We start from the raw sequence: 23,587 nt of genomic DNA, 5'->3' as shown, positions 1-23,587 counted from the left end.
AAGTTTTGAACCCTTTTTTCATATTCATTGTGTTGGGGATTTGAGACTCGGGTGTTTTGACATTTTAACTTCTCTATTTTGAACCTTTTTTTCATATTCATTGTGTTGTGGATTCGAAACTCAAAAGGTAAGTTGGCTGAACTTGCCTGACAGAAACATTTTCACTTCTCTATTTCTATGTCTGTTTGAGGTTTTAAAGCTTGGCCTCATTCCCAATGGACCTCTGCTGAATCTCTCGCATCATTAACCTCAAAGTGCTATTAGAATTTTCCTACTCATAAGTTGGTCTGCCCGTGACTTTCTAGACTACCCCCTTTTCTTTTGTCTAATGTCTTGTGGATGTACTGCACTTCATCTTCCTCATGTTGGGCGAAAACCCTGTGAAAACAAATAGACAGGGAGCGTACCTGGATTCACCATTGATTGTGTAGGTGATTCGGCGTTCTCCTCAGCCGGTCGACGCCCACAATGAGCCCAGGCCTAATGTCGACGGTGAGCAGGACCCGTTCTGTTGCTTCTGTATGCAGGACAATATTTGGCAGGGAATTGTTACGAAATCTCATCATTTTCGTAACCCCAAAACCACTTTATATAATGGAGAATTGGGCAGTTACGTGAATGTGGTCTCTCCACATTCACGTAACTCCCACCCACTACCTCCATCATCCAGTCACTTACGTGACCCACTTACATGGTGTCAAACCGGGTCAGACTGCGGGTTGGACCCGTAACCCATAATGTCCAACACCTCATCCTTCGGATTAGCTTCTTCCCCATTTGTTTGGTCAAAGAATCCACCTCAGGTGGGAGTGCCATCATGCTATGATTGGAGCTGTCCCTTAATAGCAGACTTTGGAGTTCCCTAGTGGCCTTGGCTTTTTAATAGGATGCTTGGGTGGTTTTTAGACTAAGGACTCAAATTGTAGATTCAAGTCATCACCTGACTTTGATTGGTTGAGATTCTGAAGAGGTTTCATGTGGGAATCCTTCTTAGGATCCTTAGCCATCGAGGTAGTACCTACAAACAAGAGTCCAAACAAAAACACTCAACATATATATCAAATTTTTGAAAACCAAGTTTTTCTAGGTCTCCTTGTATGCTCCATGGATCTGCGAAGCCACTTCATTCCAGACCTTTCACAAATATACTTGAGCTAGTACAATTAAGGTATCCAGCTTTCAAGATCCACCGCCAATATGACTGTGAGGCCACTTGCTAGTATATGCACAACCATGTTGATCACATCTGTGTGGGGTCAGGTACCAAGAAGCTCAAACTTATGAAGTATTGCTAGTGCAATTGAATATATAGATAGATAGAGAGAGAGAGTATACATATACTCGGGTCGACTCGTGTACCGGTCAAAAAAATCGGTGGGGGCAAAAATCATAACCTCTACCCGGTTGGGGTCAGCAATTTTTATACCAGTATCAGGAATTCGAGTTCGGGTTAGGTCAGATGTCTGGCACAAATCCGACCCGTTATAGAGTCAGGAATTTTACGTGATCCCCAGCTGACCCAGCTCTTTGGGCACATCGGAACGGACCCTCCAGAGTTGAATGAGCAAGGGCCCACACTTAACTTTGTGAGGAAGAAACGCATCGGGTGTTCGTGCGGGTGCTGAGGGTTTCCTTATTTTTTGTTTTTCCAACTTTCGCAGTGCCGTCAAGAGCAGAGCAGGACAGACGCACAGCAAAGGAGGAAGACAACAAAGAGGAGTTGGAAATATGAATTCCGAGGTATGATACCCCTTTCCGATCCCAACATCATTCCCATCGATGCCCTGAAAATCCTTCTACCTTATTTTTTTATCTTTTTCTTGTTTTATTTTGTTTCTGATTTCCAATCTTACCCTAACTCTTCTGGGGATGATTGGATCTTCCTTAGATTGCAGAGATTTCCCTTCTTCTTGTTCTATTTGCTATTATTATTGTCGTTCGTGTTGTTATATCCATCTTTTCTTGTTGACAAGGTAAACTCCTGTAAACCACCCTAGCATGCAGTCTCTGATAGGACCTTTGGGGGGGGGGGGGAAGAAATGGGTTAATTAAGCCCAACATTCCTGATGGCCATATGGCATTTGAATAGAATCCCTATTAACAAGGAAGCAATTATCAATAATGATTATTAAGTTATCAATCATCAGTTCAATTTATACGAACGACTCTGATCCTTATGCTTACCTGTATCCCCCATCTCACGTCTTGCTCATTTCTCCAAGAAGTTAAGAAATTTGTAAGTTACTATTTTAGTAAATTAATTGCTAAAAATTGAAACCTTACCAGTGTTCTCTTATATGTTGTGAATTTAGTTTCGAGAGACATACACCTAGAACACTTGCCATAGGCTTTTCTGAGTGATAGAGAGGGAAAAGGGTTTTGTGGTGTGATATTTCAGGAACGCGTTGGTGTTAATTGTGGTTTACATGTTGTGGTGTAAATTACAATGAGCAATTGTTCCTGCAATTCTTCCGTGGCTTCATCCGTGACAAAGTTCTGAAACTAAAACAAGCAATTTGGGAACTCTCAAACAACAAGGCCCCAGGGTTGGATGGGTTCTCCATTGATTTTTTTAAGGCAGCTCGGCCAGCTTGTAAGGATGATTTTTGTAGTGGTTTTTAATGAGTTTTATAACAATGCATGCTTACCTGGTAGGTGGGGGGAATCTACATTGGTCCTGGTCCCTAAGAAGCAAAGATATAATGAGATTGATAAATTGAGATCAATTTCTTTGTTGAGTACACCAATTAAGGTGATTACACGAGTATTGGTTGTGCGCTTTAAACAGGTGATTCACCAAGTAGTGGGCCCCTCTCAATGTGCTTTTGTGCCAAAGTGAAGAATTCATTAAGGTTGTCTTCTAGCGCATGAAGTGGTTCACTCAATGCACAATTCAAAGACAAAATCTTTTTTGCTTAAGTTGGATCTTAGAAATGCATTTGACTCTTTAAGTTGAGACTTTCTTCTAAGAGTTTTTGCAAAAGGTGGGGGCAGTGGATAGATGGGTAAGATGGATAAGAGCAATTTTGGGGTCCTGTTCGATTTCTATATTTAGAAATGGCCAGCGGGTGCCCTTCTTTAAGCCCAAGAAGGGGTTGAGGCAAGGGGACCCGATCTCCCCCATTCTTTTCATTATAGCAATGGAAATGCTTAGTTATCTACTGAAGTAAGCCAACTGTTATGGGATGTACAAAGGGGTGAGCCTACCCGGCATGAAACTTTTCTTGCACTTTCTTTTCGCGGATGATGTGCTAATCTTTGATGAAGCTTTTGAGGGCAATTTGCATTGTTTGGGGCTTATTCTAAAAAGAAATTCAAAATTTTCTCTTTTGAAGATGAATTCAGAAAAAAGTAGCTTTGTACTATTCAATGATGAGCATGGGACTCTAGAGGTCACTGCTCGTAGGGTCTTCTAGTGTGAGAAGGAGATACCTATGAAATACTTAAGGATTCCATTGCATAGAGTGACAAAAGTTAATATATGGTTTTTAGTGGATGATAGAATTCATAGTAAAGTGGAATCATGGAAAGATAAGGTATTTTCAAAAGCTAGTCGATTTATATTAGTTAAACGTGTCTTTGCCATGGTTGCTCAACACTTTATGGGACTTTTCTCTATGCCCAAGCTGATTCTTAAGAGAATCATTAAGGTTCTTAGAGGGTTCTTATGAAGAGGCCAGCTAGAAAAGAAGGTGTTGGCACCCATACGTTAGGAGGTTGTTACTTTACCTCTCTTGCAAGGTGGCGAAAAAAGGAAGAGCCTTTTTGCCTTATAATTGTAAGTAGTAGAGCATTTCGGTAGCTCTTTCAATCTTCTAAATGGCTCTTCACTACTTCCTAATACATAAACTTATCAGTGTTTGCTGGTACCTAATTTTTCTAATAGGGATTCCAACCACAAGTTGCGACATTTTTGTGTTGGCAATCTATGCACAAGTAAAAGATGTCAAGATCCTTGTCATGTACTCAATTTAATTCTATGCGTTGATGCTGTCATTCTGATGGCTTCATATGAGCTCTATGGTAAATGGTTATTTATGCTTTACTGATATGTTTATGCATGTCCATAATGCCAACTTGGTCAATGAATTTAGGCAGTCTCAAATAAGCATCATCATCTATACTAGTGTGCTTTGATTGTTAAGCTTATCTATTCACGAATGGTAGGATAATTTCATCATCTCTTCAGAATCTCTTTGACTGCTTATCGGATATATGTTTTCCACATGGAATCATCATAAGGAGGATTTAGTAATTTTGCTGAAAGTTTAAGGCTTTAGGTGTTGGTAGTTTGACTCTGATTTTCATTTCATTAAAGTTTCAACAACTTTCTGCTGCTAGATGATGCTACTTGTAGTTGCTAACAAATGTGGAACAGGGATAATCTGGTTTATGGGATCTCTATAGTGATAGTAATTCTATTTATTTGTTTTTCTAACTTGGCTTTTGGTTCCCCTAGGATGATCCCGAATTAGCTGCAATCAGGCAAAGGAGAATGCAACAATTGATGGCACAACATGGCCTTGTGAGCAATCTTTGATATGTCTGGAGGAAATAGAAAGATTGTTGTTTGTCATTTGTTTTTTCCTTCTCTTGATATAACCAACTTGTGTCTTCTGATTTAGGGGGACCAGCAAAACTCAGAGCAACAAAAAGCACAAGAGGATGCTAAAAGGTTAGAGAGATTATATTAACAGGTGGTGATTGATTCATGTAGTCTAGGTTAATGAACTTTTGATGAAATTATTTGTTTAGGGTGGCAGATGAACAGAGGCAGTTGATGCTTAGTCAGATTCTGTCTTCTCAAGCAAGAGAAAGATGTAAGTCATGGGTTAGTTCTACTTTTCTTGTTTACTAGTTTGATGGTTCTGTGCTTCACAATCATTGGATGGATGCAGGCTGTCTTCATTCTTATACTTCTTGTATCATTTTCTCAAGCAATCACACTGCTAATCTGATGGTCGATACATCTTATGAACAATCGCTGTATAGTGCATGTGCTTCACTTCATTCTTGTGGCTCTCTAGTTCTACACTTAATTGTTTGACTTTCATTCCCCAAATTGAGAATTACTAAATTGAGATGATCTAAAATATTTGTGATAATAGGTAATTTCTTTTGCTTCTCTGCCATGAGCCTTGAAAAGTACATTATTTCATTATCAATGGGGATTTCCTGATTTTTGTTTTAAAGAAAGTAGTTTTAACTCTAGTAAAGGAACACCGAAAGAATTACAACGCTTTTAACAATTAGTGTAGTGTAGTTAGTAGTAGATGCCTTATTTTGCTTGGTCTAGGATGCTGAGATCCTGCCTCAGATCCTGCCTCAGGTCTAGGTCATGTGTATTTTTTGCTGGACTTTGAACTTCTTTTTGACTTTGTACTGATCTTTTGGTACCATCTTGATCTCCTATGTGAGACTTTAGTTGCTTAGAATAGAAACAAGGAAGAGAAGAAGAATGCCAATAGATCACCATGGATTTTGGCAAAGTCTTCGCTATATGGTCAGTTAGATAACCAATCTCATAGATAAAGGACTTTTTTTTCGGCATCTTTCAGTTTCATCCAAGTCAGTAATGTTAGAATGGATGGTGTAACCTATGGGAGACTACTAAGAGTTTGGAGGTAGAATTGTAAAATATATACCAAAGACCATGCCACTTAGGGGTGGCAAAGTTGTAAAATAAATGGTGTAATGAATGCTACCTTTAGATGACACATCTTAATTTTAGGGTCTTCTATGTGTATCAATAAGGGTTTGACTGTATATATCTATGGAACTGCCCCTTAAATTCATTGGGGGTGGTTTCTTCTAGTTCGTGTGATCTTCCTTTATCTATCTTATTTCATCTCTTCCCTTCTCTTCTCTTGTCATGTCTTTTTTTGTTCCTCATTCTTTCTTTGTTGCCAAACTCTTATCAAATCTGAACCATCTTTCACTTTATACACTAGTGTACCAGATTTGCTTATCTCTGGCATTATTGAAGATGGGTATTGGTGTAATGAAACAAGGTACAATAGAACAATAGGGAAACAAACACAATGCCAACAAAGGGCTTTAATAAACTCACTTAAAGTTGGTCACTAATGGACCAAATACAATCTCAAAAGAGATAAAAATACCAAACACAAGAGGCATACAAGCCTATAAGATGGGAAAAAACTCTAGAGAAAACCCTCAAATGCTTCTAAAAGCATTGAGGAATAACAAGGGAGTGAGGCTCTATTTATAGAGCCTCACTCCAACACATGGGAGGCAGTCCAGCTCTTTGGACTGCCTTCCAACAGTCATTATTATGACTGTTGGGTGGCAGTCCAACGTCTAGTTGGACTGCTGCCCAACAGTCATATTTTGACTGTTGTGCACAACAGTCATATTTTTGACTGTTGTGCACAACAGTCATAAATATGACTGTTGACTGTATGACAGTTTATTTATTTATTTATAATGTTAAATTACATTTCAGTTCCTAGTGGACTGTACTATATGATAAAAGACAAAAATACCCTTATTGGGTATTTGGATACAATTTTATTTTTAACACTCCTCCTCAAACTTATGGGGAAATCACCGAAAGTTTGCTAAGAAGATACAAAAATTGAGGTAGTGGAAGAGCTTTGGTGAAGAAGTCTGCAATCTGAAATTCGGACTGGACATATGGCAATGTAATGGTCCCCTTCAAATATTCTTCGCGAACATAGTGACAATCCATCTCAATGTGTTTTGTTCGCTCGTGAAATGTGTGATTGCTGGCTATATAGATGACACTTTTATTATCACAGCATAGCTTTGAAGGTTCTGAGACATCAACACCCATATCGGAAAGGAGTGCTCTCATCCACACAACTTCAGTGGTTGTGGTAGCCATTGCCCTGTACTCAGCTTCCGTAGAGGATAAAAACACTTTCTGTTGTTTTTTGCATCGCCAAGAAATGAGAGAATCACATAAAAATACACAAAAGCCAGTAGTTGAGTGACAGTTATTGGGATCTCCTCCCCAGTCAGAATCAGTGTAAGAAATAAGACTTAAAGATGAGGAAGAGGATAAGAATAGTCCTTTAGATATAGTTTTCTTGATATATCGAACTATTCTTAATAGTGCACTCATGTGGACGGTTGTGGGCGCATGTTGAAATTGACTTGCAGAATGTACGGCATGCGCAATATCTGGCCTTGTAATGGACAGGTACATCAACGATCCAATAAGTTGTCGATAAGGGGTTGGATCATCTAATAATACTCCATCTTCAGCTCGCATTTTCGCATTTATTACTTCAGGAGTATCAACATATTTTGTGTCCGTGATTCCTGAACGCTCAACAATATCAGCTGCAAACTTGATTTGAGATAAAATATATCCTCTTGGTGAGTAGGCTACTTCAATTCCTAAAAAAAATCTAAAAAAACCAAGATCAGTCATATCAAAAGATTTTTTAAGCAAAATTTTAATATTTTCAATTTTCTTTTGATCATTCCGTGTGATGATCATATCATCAACATACAAAAGAAGAATGATCAATGAGGTACCTGTAGATCTCACAAAAAGAGCAGTGTCAGTGTAACAAGATTTAAATCCAAGTTTTAATATCGTACCACTGAACCGATCATACCATGCTTTAGGGGCTTGTTTAAGCCCGTATAGGGCTTTTTGAAGACGAAGGACCATGCCTTTTTCAATAGACAGACCAGGGGGAGGATTCATATATACTTCTTCATTTGAGTTTCCGTTCAAAAATGCATTTTTAACATCTAACTGATATATCGGCCATTTTCGAATGGATGCTATAGCAACTAGAGTTCTAACTGTAGTCATACGAGCTACTGGGACAAAGGTTTTTTCATAATCTATACCATATTCTTGAGAATATCCTTTTGCAACAAGTCTTGCTTTATATCTCTCAAGAGACCCGTCACTTTTTGTTTTAATTTTAAACACCCATCTACACCCTATTGTCTTCTTTCCGATAGGAAGAGGTTGAATTGCCCAAGTGTGAGCATTGTGTAATGCATCTAATTCAATTTTCATGGCTTCAACCCATTCGTTTATATTTTTGGGCTCGTTATAGTTTGATGGTTCATGATAGGAATGAATGGCTAGAAGACATGCCCTGTAGTTTGGTAAGAAGGATTCATATGAGACAAACCTACTTGGAGGCCTATGTGTTCGTTCTGACCTTCTAACACTAGTTTCTTCAGTATTTGTTAATTGATTATATCTGTCAAGGGCACATGGATGCTCCCCAGTATTTCGTCTAGAGTGTTGAAGAAGATCTTGAGATGGTTCACTACTTGAGTCATTAATAGACTCGAAGGTTTGAATATCATTACTAATACCTTTATTGGGTAACAAATCAAATAAGAAAGCATACTCGGATTCTTTTTAGGAACTTCAAAATCAAATCCACTGTCATTTTCTAGAAAGGTAACATTTCTAGAAACATAGAGTTTATCATTTGTTCTTGAATTTGATGATATTGGTGGCGATCTTGAACTCCATGGTATTCATAAACCATGAGAGTATTTGTGCATTGCTTGCCTCCCAATCTTCCAATTTATTTTGAAATTCTTCTAAGGCTTTTTCTTTTTCTTCTTCGGACAAGGCTTTGACTTGATCTCCTTCTCTTCTAGTCAATTTGAGTTGTGGTTCACTAGTAGAACCACTAACAAAACCCCACAATTTTTTTCCTTTGATATGATTCTCCATAGCCGTCGCCCACATCAAATAGTTGTTTTCATTGAGTTTGTAGGTGATGACGGTGTCGAACTCTCTTTCTCCCATAATGAATACTTGAGTTTAGACTAGAGAAGATAGGGAATGATCAATGATCGAAGAACACTTCCTTCACGAGATTCTCCTTCTTTCAAGAACCTCGCTCTGATACCATGTAATGAAACAAGGTACAATAGAACAATAGGGAAACAAACACAATGCCAACAAAGGGCTTTAATAAACTCACTTAAAGTTGGTCACTAATGGACCAAATACAATCTCAAAAGAGATAAAAATACCAAACAACACAAGAGGCATACAAACCTATAAGATGGGAAAAAACTCTAGAGAAAACCCTCAAATGCTTCTATTTATAGAGCCTCACTCCAACACATGGGAGGCAGTCCAGCTCTTTGGACTGCCTTCCAACAGTCATTATTATGACTGTTGGGTGGCAGTCCAACATCTAGTTGGACTGCTGCCCAACAGTCATATTTTGACTGTTGTGCACAACAGTCATATTTTTGACTGTTGTGCACAACAGTCATAAATATGACTGTTGACTGTATGACAGCTTATTTATTTATTTATAATGTTAAAGTACATTTCAGTTCCTAGTGGACTGTACTATATGATAAAAGACAAAAATACCCTTATTGGGTATTTGGATACAATTTTATTTTTAACAATTGGTCCATCATATATCCTTGAAATTCAAGATAATATGCTATGAACTATAAACTATGAAGTATGAATGCATGCATATCTAACAAGAAAATGCAAATTATAAAATAGAATGCAGTATAATAAATTAAGATAACAGACAGAAGGCACGTACATAAAGTCATAAATGAAAAATCACAAACTTCAGAAAGTGTTTTTCAATACATTAAGTTTTATAATGATTTTCATTCTTCTATCCCTAGCAGTGTTATCAAAAACGTTCCTTGAGGCGCAAAAGGCACGCCTCACCTTGAGGCACGACCCTCTGTGCCTCAAGGCGCCAGCCTGAGGTGTGAGGCGCAAAAAAAGAGAGGAAGAAACGCAAAAAAAAAATTAATTAGTTTCTTTACTTCTTATATGTTAATCTCATATATTTTAACTTTTATAGGTTAATCTCATGTTTTTTTAGTACTTATTTGAGATTTTCTATTGCTTATTGGTTGTTGCTTTATAGGACACTATATTTTTCAATTATATAATCAGTTTCTTAGTTACTTTTATATGTTAATCTCATATTTTTTAGTACTTATTTGAGATTTCCTATTTCTTATTAGTTGTTATTTCATCAATAAAGCATTTCTTTATTTATTTGCATTTTTAGATATTTTTTTATAAATTTTTTAGAGTTAAATTTTTTTTTGAGGCTTACGCTTTACGCCTCGCCTCGGTTTTTGGTGGAGCGCCTCGCTACGCCTCAACACTTTTCACAACACTGGTCCCTAGAGTCTTAAACCTTAAACTAGTCATTGAAGTGCTAAACTAATCCTACAAAATTTTCATTTGTGGAAGGAAGATCTCCACTATTTCCTTAACCTAATCCAAAACATCTTTTTGTGCTGCCTATGACGATGGACCTTCATCATTTTTTTTCTTTTTGATTGTCAGAATTTGGTACGTTTAATTATTTTTTATCCTCTGAATTTGAGACGATTAATTTGTTTTCATCTTAGTTCTCTAGGATCATTATTTTATTTTCTGACATGGATTTTGTAAGTTTCTCTTGCATATGCTGTTGTGGTTTATGTACTCAACACCCTCCTCAATTTTATTTCTAATACTTCTTGGAAGATGAGGAGAACAACATGTCATCCTATTTTTTTCACCATAAAAGATATATTATAGATATTTTCCGACTATAAATGTGCAATATCTTGTCATTGGGTCTTTATGTACTCCCATCTTTAAATCTAAATAAAAGAAAAACTCAAAGTAAAAAGAAAAACTCACGTATCCACAAAAAAGATGCAAACTTGCTGATATGAATAGGATTCATACATAAACAGAAACAAAATTACAACGTTTAATTATTTTTTATTCTCTGAATTTGAGACGATTAATTTGTTTTCATCTTAGTTCTCTAGGATCATTATTTTATTTTCTGACATGGATTTTGTAAGTTTCTCTTGCATATGCTGTTGTGGTTTATGTACTCAAGACCCTCCTCAATTTTATTTCTAATACTTCTTGGAAGATGAGGAGAACAACATGTCATCCTATTTTTTTCACCATAAAAGATATATTATAGATATTTTCCGTCTATAAATGTGCAATATCTTGTCATTGGGTCTTTATGTACTCCCATCTTTAAATCTAAATAAAAGAAAAACTCAAAGTAAAAAGAAAAACTCACGTATCCACAAAAAGATGCAAACTTGCTGATATGAATAGGATTCATACATAAACAGAAACAAAATTACAATGTTTTTAAATACTTAAAAGTGTTAACTTTTACATAACCAAGTTTTATTAAAGTTCAAACAAAAAAGAAAAGTAGATAGTTTCATTCTATCACTCATCTCCATGCTCATTGATTCATCCTCCTTGTTGACATCAAGCATCTTTGACATGTTTAGCACAAGGCATCTGCCTATTTTCTCTTAAATCTTAGAGTATTGGTTGGCATTATTGTTGCACAGCCTCTTGCAAGTCCCTTTGATGCACACAAGGTTATGTTGGTATGAGTTTCGGTTAATAATGCTTTTGCGGAAACACATTATTAAGGATGATAGTCGTCCAGGGGTATTTATGTCACTTTATTGTTGTATTTCTGTATTATGCTTATCTCTGTATTATGTTATTGGGTCGGGTGTTTGGGTCTGGAGCAGACCCGATATCTATTGTTATCTTGGACCCGAACAGACAGAGTAATATAAAGATGAATTAGGGCATGTTCTCACGATGAGAATCAAGAGAGCCTATCTTTGCTGCAGACGTCTCCAAACCTCTCTCTCTTGTGCTACTGCGTGAACGCAACCTCGGTGATAAAATCTTTCATGGTATCAGAGCGAGGTTCGCCTGTGACTTCCATACAAAGTGTTCTGGACAAATTCCAGCAAGTGTGCCCTGTGAGATTCAGATCTTCTATCATAAGCAGGTTGGGTGCTTCATCTCTTCTTTTGGTAGCCTTCATCCTTCTTCTCTTCCACTTTATCCCTTCTTATTCATCATCTGTGTCGTGAGACCTGATTGTCGTCAGATCTAGTATCGAGTTCTTCAACCCTAGGTCTGATCGACAAACCCAAATTTGGTTGCTGTCAGATCTGGCACCTCTTCTCTCTCTTTGTTTCTGTTTCTCAATCCTTTAAAGGAATCCTATCTTGATAAGTCTGTCGAGATTCAATACTTGCCCTAAACTGCGGTAGATCTGAACTATTTCAGATTCACCCCAAACTGCATCAGATCTGGAATTTGCGTCAGATCTGAATTGTTTTGATTTACTGGTTTTAATCTTGCCTTTGCGTCAGATCAGATTATAACAAATCTGATTTTATATCAGACTGTTTACTGTGCTTGTCGTTATCTAAAAAAGGTTTGGTTGTTTAAAAAAAAAGGAATAGAGAACAAGCACGTTTAGTGCAATTTTGGACAGATTTCACACATCTATTCACAACTTTTCAGTCTTATCTTCACCCATTGTCCTTCCTTCTTCTTTCATCATTATGGATTCTCTCTCTTTGCCGTCTAGTTTTCTCAGACAACTCATTTCTGAAAGGCTCAACAATTCAAATTACTTGACTTGGAAAAGACAAATCTTGCCATTTATCAGGAGTTTGGATATCTCTGGGCACCTTGATGGGATAGTCCACACACCACCAGAGTTCGTCACACAGGAACAACAGGGTGACAAAGGAGATGCCTCCAACACGGTAATTCACAATCCAGATTTTACATCATGGAGGAAGAGAGACCAAGCAGTCGTAGGATACATTACCTCTACTCTCTCTCAAGAGATATTGGTGAGTATTCCAGATGACTGCTCTGCTATGGAGCTGTGGCAGAAGTTAGCTAAGACATATTCACAGATTTCAGAGTCCAGAATTCTTCATTTGAAAAGAGAGTTTCAACTGTTAAAGAAGGAAAGTCTTATTGTGACAGAGTACATGAATCGAGTCAAGACTATCACAGACCAATTAGCTATGGTGGGCTGTGAGATCCCTGACAGAGAAAAGGTGCTACAAGCGTTGAATGGTCTTGAGCCCAAATATCACATGTTGGTTACATCGTTGCTATGTCTGCCATCACTACCAAACCTTGAAGATCTTCGTGCAAAGTTGCTACAGTATGAAGTCACCATTAAAGGGGAGACCTTTTCAAATCACAACAGTCACGAGGTAATGATCACATGGGTGGGCTCAGAAAGGGGGCACAGCTTCTTCCGTGGAGGACGTGGACAAGGAAGAGCTAATTTTGGAGGACGTGGATTGTTGCCTACTCCAAATAATCAGTTCAACTCATTTTCCAACAATCAAAACTCCAGAAATGTACCAACATGCTATTTATGTAATAAGAGAGGACACATTAAGGCAAACTATTGGCATAATCCTTAAAACAATGGAAAGACGAATGAGGCAACACTTCCCAGCAAAGGAAAAGAAATGGGGGGACCGAAGGATGAGGATAAGGATAACGTGAAGAATCTCTTGATTTCTGCACTTTCAGGGCTGAGTTTCAAACAAAATGAGCAAGGAACATGGTATATTGACTCTGGGGCGGCAACACATGTTACATGTGATGTTGGTAAGATCTCAAAACCGATTTCCTATTTTGGAAAATTCAGCATTAAGACTGGCGATGGTACTCTTCACCCTATATCACATGTTGGAACCATTTACCTTCCTCTTTCTAATTCTTTCCTAACTTTGTCTAATGTTTACCATTCCTCGGGCATAGTTAAGAATATTGTTTATGTGTCTAAACTTGTTGACGATACTAACTCTTCTGTTGAATTTACTCCTTCTGTATGTGTTAGGGATCTTCTTACGAAGAAGACGCTCGTTGAAGGAGAGCGACAAGGGAATATGTATGTCCTCAAGGAGTCTCCCTCTTCAGTTCGTGTTGCTTCACCAATCTCATCAATTATTCAGTCAAAACTGTCTCAAGATTGTCTTAGTTTGTCTAAATGTAATAAGCCAGAAGTTTGGCATTGTCGATTGGGTCATTGTGGTCGTTCGTTTATTGAAAAGCTTGTGTCAAATGAGCTTGTTCCAGAGTCTAGTTTGAATAAAAGGTCTTAAGAACCTCATTGTTCCAGTTGTCAGTTATGTAAGAGTCATGTACTCTCCTTTCATTCAATAAATCAAAGAGCTTCAATTCCTTTTGAAATCATATACTCTGATGTTTGGGGTCATGCTCCCCAGACCTCTTTATCTGTCAGCCGCTATTATGTCATCTTCATTGATAGTTATTCTAGATTCACCTGAATATATTTTATGAAACATAAATCTGAAGTGTTTAAAATCTTTTGTTCGTTCTATGCCCTTGTTTGTAATCAATTTTCATCCAGAATCCAACATTTCAAATGTGATGGAGGAGAGTATTTATCACATGAATTTATTGAATTTCTCTAAAAGAATGGCATCAATCGTCGTATATCTTGCCCACATACACCACAACAAAATGGTGTTGCTGAAAGAAAACACAAGCACATCGTGGAAAGTGCCTTAACTATGCTCCACGACTCCTGTGTTCCCTTGAGCTTATAAACAAAAGCTTTCCACACAATGCCATATGTCATAAATCGTCTGCCTATGAAATTGCTTGAAGATAGATCTCCATATTTTACTCTTTTTCAAAGACATCATGATTATAACGAAATGCGAGCTTTTGGTTGTGTCTGCTATGTTCACATTGACAGTTCTCAACGTGACAAGTTTCAATACAAGGCATGCAGGTGCTACTTTGTTGGATATGCTGACCAATATAAAAGGTATCGGTGCTATGATTCAATCTCTCATCGAATTAAAGCCACAGAATGTTGTGTTTGATGAAATCATTGCTGGAGGCTCAGAAAGAGCAGCAAAGCAGAGTCAGGGAGAGAAGCAAGCAAAGCAGAACAAAAGGGACAAAGTGTATGAACCGTGGATGGCTGCAGATTTTTTTGATCAGATGGAAACACGGGATGACTGTTCGTGTAAGTCATCAACTGTTGCGCAAGAGGTCGACAGAAATTCTCAGATGCAGGGAGTCACAAATTTCGAGCTGAGTGTACCATCTATGTCTGATGGTGATATAAGATTTCAGGGACTTGTCTATACAAGAAGAAATAACCATAATAATGACTCATGCCCTGACGTTCAGCCTCGGAGGTCTGGAAAAGCCCGTCATCCCATTGAAAGATGGGTAAGTTGTGATAACTTCTCCATGGATTTACAACTGTTTATTTCTCAGGTTAAAAAACAGGAGGAACCAAACAACTTTGTAGATGCATCTAGATCAAACAGGTGGATAGAGGCCATGAACGAAGAAATGAAAGCGTTGCACGAATGTGGAACTTGGGAAATTGTTTCACGATCCTCACACAAAAATGTAGTAGGATCCAAGTGGGTCTACAAAATCAAATACAGGGCCGAAGGCTCGATGTATCTATTGAACGCTATAAAGCACGTCTTGTGGCTAAGGGTTTCACTCAAGAATATGGACAAGACTACGATGAGACGTTCAGTTCAGTTATTAAAATGAGTACTATCCGATTGGTTATATGTTTGTCAGTGTAGTATGGATGGACTCTCTGTCAGCTTGATGTCAAGAATGCTTTCTTGCATGGCGACCTAAAGGAAGAAATGTACATGGAACAACCACCTGGGTATGCAGAACATGGTCCCACTTCATATGTCTGCAAATTACGAAGGACTATTTATGGTTTGAAACAAGCATCTCGTTCATGGTTTGATAGTTTTTCGCTTGAAATTCAGTGACATGGGTTTCTCAGATCTCAACTTGATCTGATGCAGAGCAGGTCCGGAACGTCCCAGACGTCCCAGACCCATCAACAGTATGAAGATGATCCGGGTCCCAGACTGGACCCTAGACCCGGATCCACCAGCAGCTATAAAAACCCTCTCCTAGGGTTACATGCAGCAACCTTGAAGTTTCAGAATACGTCGTTTACTATTGCCTTCCTGCAGTTTTTTTTCTTTATTTTTGATTTCTTCTTTGTCACGTCAGTTTTGCAGCAGTCTTTATTGCTTGTTTATTTCTTTATCCCTTTTCAGTCATTCTGTTTAATCTCTGTTAGGTACTGTTTCCTTTCCATGTTATATTGAACTGTTATTGAAATAAAGCCAACCACGGTTCAGCCAACGGTGGTTTTCTTGTTAGCATTCGCAGCATACTGTACGACTGCAGCAGTTGTGAATCTCATCTCTGCAGCACCAACGTGCATCATTACCAGCAACCTTCGTTGCGTCACGTGTAATCCGATCTCCTCACTGCATCATGTCGGCACCCATTAACGTGGGTTGTGTGCTGACCGAGTAGCATCAACGTCAACCCCATTAGTGTCTCAGCGTCGACCCCTTTTGCTGCACCGAAAGCACGACAACACCGCCTGTTAACGGGACGACACCGATTCCTCCACTGCACCAACGCCCCTCACGTCGGTACTCATCAAAGCTAAGGTTGCAGTTCTCTCGCTGCATCAAAATGGTATCAAAGCCCAACCCCTCTTCCTTGGTCAACGACATGTCGCAAGAAGCGAGGGACGATCCTATGAGCGGGAAGGCGCGAGGGGAGACCGACAACGAAGATCTGATGATGCGGGTGATGGACATGTTGACAAAGATCCAGGAAGATCTGCTACGCCTAGACAAGGATGTAGCCGGACTGTCAAAACATATGGATGGACTTGAAGATCGACTCGTGGTCCTCGAGTCGTCGGGGAAGACGCACGCAACGTCCACGCTGAAAATGAGTGGTGGATTGGGCGTCGATGCTGTTGGCCTCTCGAGTGCGCTGGTGATCGAACCAGTCCAACCGAACATCCGACAAGCTGCCATGCAACCAAATGACATTGAGGCGGGCCTGCACAGGGCTGTCGGCCGCGCGACCATCCAGCAGATGGTGTCATATCTATCATGGTTTCTTGATGCATTCAATTATGCCATTGCAGCAAATATGGACGTCTTAAATTTGCATATTGGTGGACCTGATTACTTAGACCTTCCATTTGTCGAAACGGTTTGGGAGTTGACTGTAAATAATCTTATTATGGTTTTGGCAATTAGGAACGGCGGGCCTCTTTACGGAACATTGAACATTCCAACAATAATTGATCTTTTAAAGCCGTTTGGGGTTGCTTTTGGGAACAAGATCCTGAACGGGGATTTCTCTATGGACGGTGAGCAGAGCCACTGTGCATCCGGGGCAGATATAATGAAGTTTCCAGAAGGTGGTCCAGTTTTTGGTAAGCATGCTTGTATCGTTGGTATTCTAGCCAGACCCCTAAGACCGCGTGCTGGACGGACAAAAATTCAGCTTGTGCTTCCATGGGGTGCAATAGCAGATGGTATAGATGGTCAGCTTCAAAACCAATCTACAGGCTTTGATTTGGAGACGTCCAGGAATATCGATACATGTTGCCTATCTTCAATGTGTCTGATTTATATGCTTACTGAGGAGACAACAAGTCGTCAGAGCCGACTTCTTCCCAACCAGGGGAGAATGATGCAGAGGAGGTCCGGAACGTCCCAGACGTCACAAACCCAACAACAGTATGAAAACGATCCGGGTCCTAACCGGGTTCCAGAGTGGACCCGAGACCCGGATCCACCAGCAACTATAAAAACCCTCTCCTATGGTTGCGTGCGACAACCTTGAAGTTTCAGAATACGTCATTTACTATTGCCTTCTTGCAACTTTTTTTTTCTTTATTTTTTATTTCTTCTCTGTCACGTCAGTTTTGCAGCAGTCTTTATTGCTTGTTTATTTCTTTATCCCTTTTCAGTCATTCTGTTTAATCTCTGTTAGGCACTGTTTCCTTTCCATGTTATATTGAACTGTTATTGAAATAAAGCCAACCACGGTTCAACCAACGGTGGTTTTCATGTTAGCATTTGCAGCATACTGCACGACTGCAGCAATCATAAATCCCATCTCTGCAGCACCAACGTGCATCGTTACCAGCAACCTTCGTTGCGTCACGTGCAATCCGATCTCCTCACTGCATCACGTTGGCACCCATTAACGTGGGCTGTGTGCTGACCGAGTAGCATCATCGTTAGCCCCATTAGTGTCTCAGCATCGACCCCTTTCGCTGCACCGAAAGCGCGTCAACACCGCTTGTTAACGGGACGACACCAATTCCTTCACTGCACCAACGCCCCTCACGTTGGTACTCATCAAAGCTAAGGTTGCGGTTCTCTCGCTGCATCATGATCACTCCTTGTTTATCTATCAGCATCAGCATGTCAACACTCTACTTCTTATATATGTAGATGATATTATTCTCACCGGCAATTCAGATGAGCATATAGAGATCATCAAGAACTTACTAAGAAGAAAATTTAAAATGAAAGATTTAGGCATGTTGCGCTATTGCTTGGGAGTAGAAGTGGATCAACAAAATGAAACCTTGTCCCTGACTCAACATAAATACACGATGGATTTATTGGATAAAGCAGGGATGAGAGATTGCAAGCCGTTGTCTACTCCTAGTGTGTTGAATCATAAGCTCAGTGCCCAAGATGGAGAATCCTATCGTGATCCCAAGCAATATTGTAGCCTTGTGGGAATGCTTCAGTACCTTACTTTTACTAGGCCTGATATTGTCTATGCAGTGAATCATGTATCACAGTTTATGCATGATCCTCGTACCAAACACATGAATGCGGTTAAAAGGATTCTTCGATATTTAAAAGGCACAATTGGAGATGGTTTACTTTATCATCGATCTCAGGTTAAGGGGAGCAAACATCAAATCACCTTATATTCATATGCAGATTGGGTTGGAGATCCAGATGACAGAAAATCAATTTTGCGATATTATGTGTTTATCGATGGAAATTTGGTGGGGTGGAGTAGCAAGAAGCAACGAGCCATTGCCTGATCCAGTACAAAGGTAGAGTATCGGTCTATGGCTACAACCACCGCAGAAATCACTTGGATGAGTCCTATCCTGGACGAGATAGGAGAAAAGTTTTTGCCTGCCACACTCCACTGTGATAATCAAAGTGCCATTCAAATTGCTTTTAACCCTATTCATCACGGCGGTACTAAACATATAGAAATTGATCAACACTTCATTCGGCAGAATGTTGAAAATGAAGAAATTGACCTAGTGTACATCTCCATTGAAGATCAAGTTGCAGATTTGTTTACCAAGGGTCTCAATAGCATACGTTTTTGGTACTTAAAAGGCAAGTTGTCCATGGTTCAAAACCGTGCACAACTTGAGGTCGGGTATTAAGGATGATAGTCGTCCAGGGGTATTTATGTTACTTTACTGTTGTATTTCTGTATTGTGCTTGTATCTCTGTATTATGTTATTGGGTCAGGTGTTTGGGTCTGGAGCAGACCCGATATCTATTGTTATCTTGGACCCGAACAGACAGTAATATAAAGATGAATTAGGGCACGTTCTCACGATGAGAATCAAGAGAGCCCATCTTTGCTCTTTCACACATCTCAAGAAATATGCATACGACATAAATGCATCTAACCATAAGTTGATTTCCACTTGCTATTTGAGTGCCTGATTGCCATGTCAAGCATTTTGATGCCATTTTCCTTTAGAAAACTCAAGAACAAGGATTTAACCTCAATCCACTCTTTTAAGTGAATAATGGGCGAAAAGATGTAACAAGAAACAAAAGGAAGAGATTTTTTTTTTAATCTCAAATTCCCTTGAGTGAATAATGGGTGGGAGGGAAAATGCAAAGGACCTCTCTCTTGCACAAGAATCAGACCCAAACTGCCCTCAAGCCCTCTAAGGACGAGAATAGTTTGCAAGAGTTTTCCACGCCAAAAGAACGAGAATGAGGAATGGGCATGTTCTTCAAGGCAACCACCATGATGATGCAATACATGAGCTATTCTTCTAGAGACCAAGCTCTGATACCATGTGAAAAAGTCTTCAAAGAGACTATGTGCATAAAAGCACTAACTTCTTAACGTGAGATGTGTGCACAAAGGCACAAGATGAATACTTACAAAAGATTACAAATGCACAAGATGAATACTTACAAAAGATTATAAATGCACAAAGGCACAAGATGAACACTTACAAAAGATTACAAATGCACAAAGGCATTAAAATAAAAAGAATCTTTATTGAATGCTTGAGAGGGCTTTACAAAAAGCTTAAAGAATACAAGGGGGATGAACCCCTGTTTATACAAGTAGAGACCTTTGGAGGGGCTCCACATATAGACATTAGAGCCCCTCCAACAGTCATATTATGGACTATTGGAGGGGCCCAACATCTATAATTGTGGGCCCCTCAATGGCTTACAAAAAGAAAATAAGAAAATAAGAAATAAGAAATAAAAAATAAAAAATAAAAAATAAAAAATAAAAAATAAAAAATAAAAAATAAAAAACACAAAAAGAAAATAAAAAGAGCATATCCAAAAATGAATATGCGTGAAGAAAAGAAAAGACAATTTTACCCTTATAAGGTTTTATATATATATATATATATATATATAAATTACATTTTAACACGCATGTCACCGATCAAGCCAACACACGCTTTATGTTCCTACACTCGATGCATTTTTCACTCAATAGAGCTCCACATTGCACATGCCCCATTCCGAAGGCTCGGTCTGGGATATTCTCTCCCACCCAAACTATTGTCGTCCTCGACAATGTCGGTGCAGGTAAGAACACAACCTTTATCGATATGCCAGTTTCCTTTTGCACTTATCTTTGGTCTTCTTTTCTTCATCCTACTCAACTTGTTCTAGTTTCCATCTGCCATCGCCGCAACCTTTAGCACGCCAAGTTTTATTCCTTAATGTGCCTCAAATTACTTAGACAACACTCTTCCACCCCATCAACATCGAGCATTTTTCGCTCGTGGGACCCCTATGTAGTCCCATACATAGGCGGGTCATCCTCGCCTGCACGACAAACTTGTCATCTTCACGCTCATGGCTGGGGCGCCTTCCGACTCCAGTAAGGGCAATTCGAAGCCCTTTGTCGTCCTCACAGATAAGAGCGACAACAAATGCGTGCCGCAGGGATATCAACTCCCTTAAAGCACCAACTTGCTGTTTTTCAATAGTCCAAACAAGTTCTCAAGTGAGGGATGCCTACTTGCGTATCACCCCAAAACGGTCCTTCAAAGCGTCTTCCTGATCACTCGTCCACACAAGGGACAACTCATGACCCAACGCTGCAACTCACATCCGAAGCCAGCACACTGCAACTCTTATTCGAAGTCAGCAAACACGTTCCTGCAAGAACTAAACCGATGAGCCACAAACAATAACTTTTTCCGCACACACAATCTATAGAGGAACTGCCAAACTCAAGGGACCAAATCAACGGGCATTCTGCTTAAGGTAGACACTCTGCTGACCCACAATCTCAGGAGAGAACATAGAAGTTCAATTGAGTTTTTCATCACAAAGGTGTAAATCCATTAAGCCGAATCCAACTTGCATTCTTTGCATGCATAAGGTAAACGCCACGCTCCACCTGCGATCCTGACGAACAACTGATAGAAATCTTTGGCTTATTCACGTTTCCTTAGCCAACTGAACAACAACCATACACTTTTGCTTACCATTGATAAGATGACCCATACCACCATGCCAACAATTTGCTTATACACTCGGTCAACCAAACTTCAGTTGTGCAAATTTGCGTAAACATGACAAACCATCACTTGCTGGTTTTCAACTTGAACCAACGATCATTGCCCTCTTCAGTGTCACACTCACTGAACAACAAGGTTTTTGTGAATCTTTCTGCTTTGATGTTAATTTGTTATCGACATAGAATTTATCGCAAACCCGCGACGCGTGAGACTGCCCAGCCTGGCTAGCTTAATGGCCAAAGGCTGCACACAAACACTTTTTTATGTGCTGAATCATTTCATTGGCCCTGCGCACCACATCGTGTTGCCTAGTGGAAGCTGATCAAGCGTATCTTCAAATGCATTTTCTATCTGGTCCATGCCACTTATGTGCATAGCCGTCCTATACCGGTTAACAAGCGCACGAATGCTTTAGCGTCGTGTGCCAAGGAGCTTATTGCGATTCTTTGGGCACGCCCAAGCAATACCTCGTCATAGAAGGAACAAGGCTTTGCGACTCCCAGTCTGAAGACCAGTTGCTGATTGTTATAGCGAACACTACCCAGACTCATTCGCCGGCTCCTAGGCATTCACTCGCTTAGTCCTGAGTCACCATACTCGGTTGAAACCACCTAAGGTGATCCCTGGAGGAATTAACCCTAACCCACACACACCCTGTGCATCCAAACGCTTTCAAGTCGAGAGGTCCTTAACTAAATCTCCAAAGGCAACATCCTTTGATCCATTGGAATTGCTTAACCAAATAATGCTCCACGTTTTTGCCGCCACACACTATCGCACCAATGACAATACCGTTGCCTATCGTATGCCATGCTACCACCACACGTCACCGATCAAAACAATATATATCGCACATTCCTACACTCGATGCATTTTTCACTCAGTAGAGCTCCACACTGCACATGCTCCATTTCGAAGGCTCGGTCTGGGACAATCCCAATCTAATGGTAACAAGACTTTAGGCAGCCACTTCACCTTGAACATTTCTTGGCCTTGGACTGGTATCAACTGATGAAGTGAAACTGAAACTATAGGCAGCATGTTGAAAATTGGGCATGTTTGGTAAAGTCTCATGAGATTCAGATTCTTATGCAAATGAGAATGAATCTCATTGTCATGGCTAACCGAACATCGGAAAATGAGTGGTGAGAAAGGGATTCTCATTTGTCTTATCAAATGAGAGTCAATTTCTCATTTAAATGGGAATCAGAATCACAAGAGGCTCCAAATCAAATTTGATTTGGAGTCACATGTGGCGCAGCGAACCAAACTTGCCTGAATTTAGGTTTCTATTTCCACAACACTGTTATTTATTCATAATGTTCTGTTTTGGTGTTTGCAGCAAACCTCATCTTCCATCATCACCTAAAACTATTACCATATGTTTTACTGTAGCCATCCCGCAGATCATTTTTTAAACCACCTCCAGCACCATTATTACTTAATTTTGATAATCAAGATTTCTTTATGGATAATTGGTGTTGAATCTTACCTCTTCCTTGATTTCTAGGGTTACTGCTACCTATTCCTCATCATCCATGTTTAATAATAATATCAGAAAATAGAACATCTTGATTGCTGCTTGACAAGTTTGGCTCCTTGTTTTGAGATGAAATTTTAATGCTTTAAAAAGCAAGGGTGTAACATTGCGAATGTCGCATAAGAAGGTTTGGCTATAACACTTGTAAAAACTTTATATGCATCTCCTATCCCACGTAAGCCATAATATACTTTACCAGAATCACTAATTGGACACTGAATTATGGTCAGTTGATTAAGAAACTCAGCAAAATGATCCTGTAACTTTGGAAGAGGGGGGGGGGGGGTGCTCCTATTAAAGGATTAGGAGCACCTGGCAAGAATAACCAAACTCAAAGTTGTAGAAGGAAAATGTGACTGCAAGAAATTGAGCAATCAATCAGATTGATGCCTGCAACATGTGATGTTGCCAATGATGTCAGGAAACCAGATTGTTAATTTCCTCAAGACAGTCAAGAAAGACACAAGATCTCGGTTAAGAAATTAGTGAGGAGAACCAAAAATACAGGAGAGAGAAAAATATATAATGAAGGTAAAGAAGAAGAATGCAATATGAAACAGCACAGTTAGGAGAA

At 39.4% G+C, this 23,587-nt stretch overlaps 1 protein-coding gene across 1 annotated transcript in view; it reads left to right on the top strand.

Annotated features, from left to right (window-relative positions):
• Positions 1-1,607: 1,607 nt before the first annotated feature.
• LOC149839543 (double-stranded DNA-binding family protein) overlaps positions 1,608-23,587 on the top strand; it is a 36,115-nt gene continuing 14,135 nt past the window's right edge. Inside the window, exons 1-4 of the mRNA XM_090002611.1 lie at positions 1,608-1,740; positions 4,460-4,525; positions 4,626-4,675; positions 4,756-4,820. Of these exons, the coding sequence (XP_089858737.1) occupies positions 1,729-1,740; positions 4,460-4,525; positions 4,626-4,675; positions 4,756-4,820 (193 nt within the window). The 5' untranslated portion in view covers positions 1,608-1,728. The remainder of the gene's footprint in view (positions 1,741-4,459; positions 4,526-4,625; positions 4,676-4,755; positions 4,821-23,587) is intronic.

The sequence above is a fragment of the Nuphar pumila genome, chromosome 4, assembly GCF_984573655.1.
Source record: "Nuphar pumila chromosome 4, dmNupPumi1.hap1.1, whole genome shotgun sequence".
Lineage (NCBI taxonomy): Eukaryota > Viridiplantae > Streptophyta > Magnoliopsida > Nymphaeales > Nymphaeaceae > Nuphar > Nuphar pumila.
The sequence above is the reverse complement of the archived record's forward strand: the minus strand, read 5'-3'. Positions and strand labels throughout refer to the sequence as shown.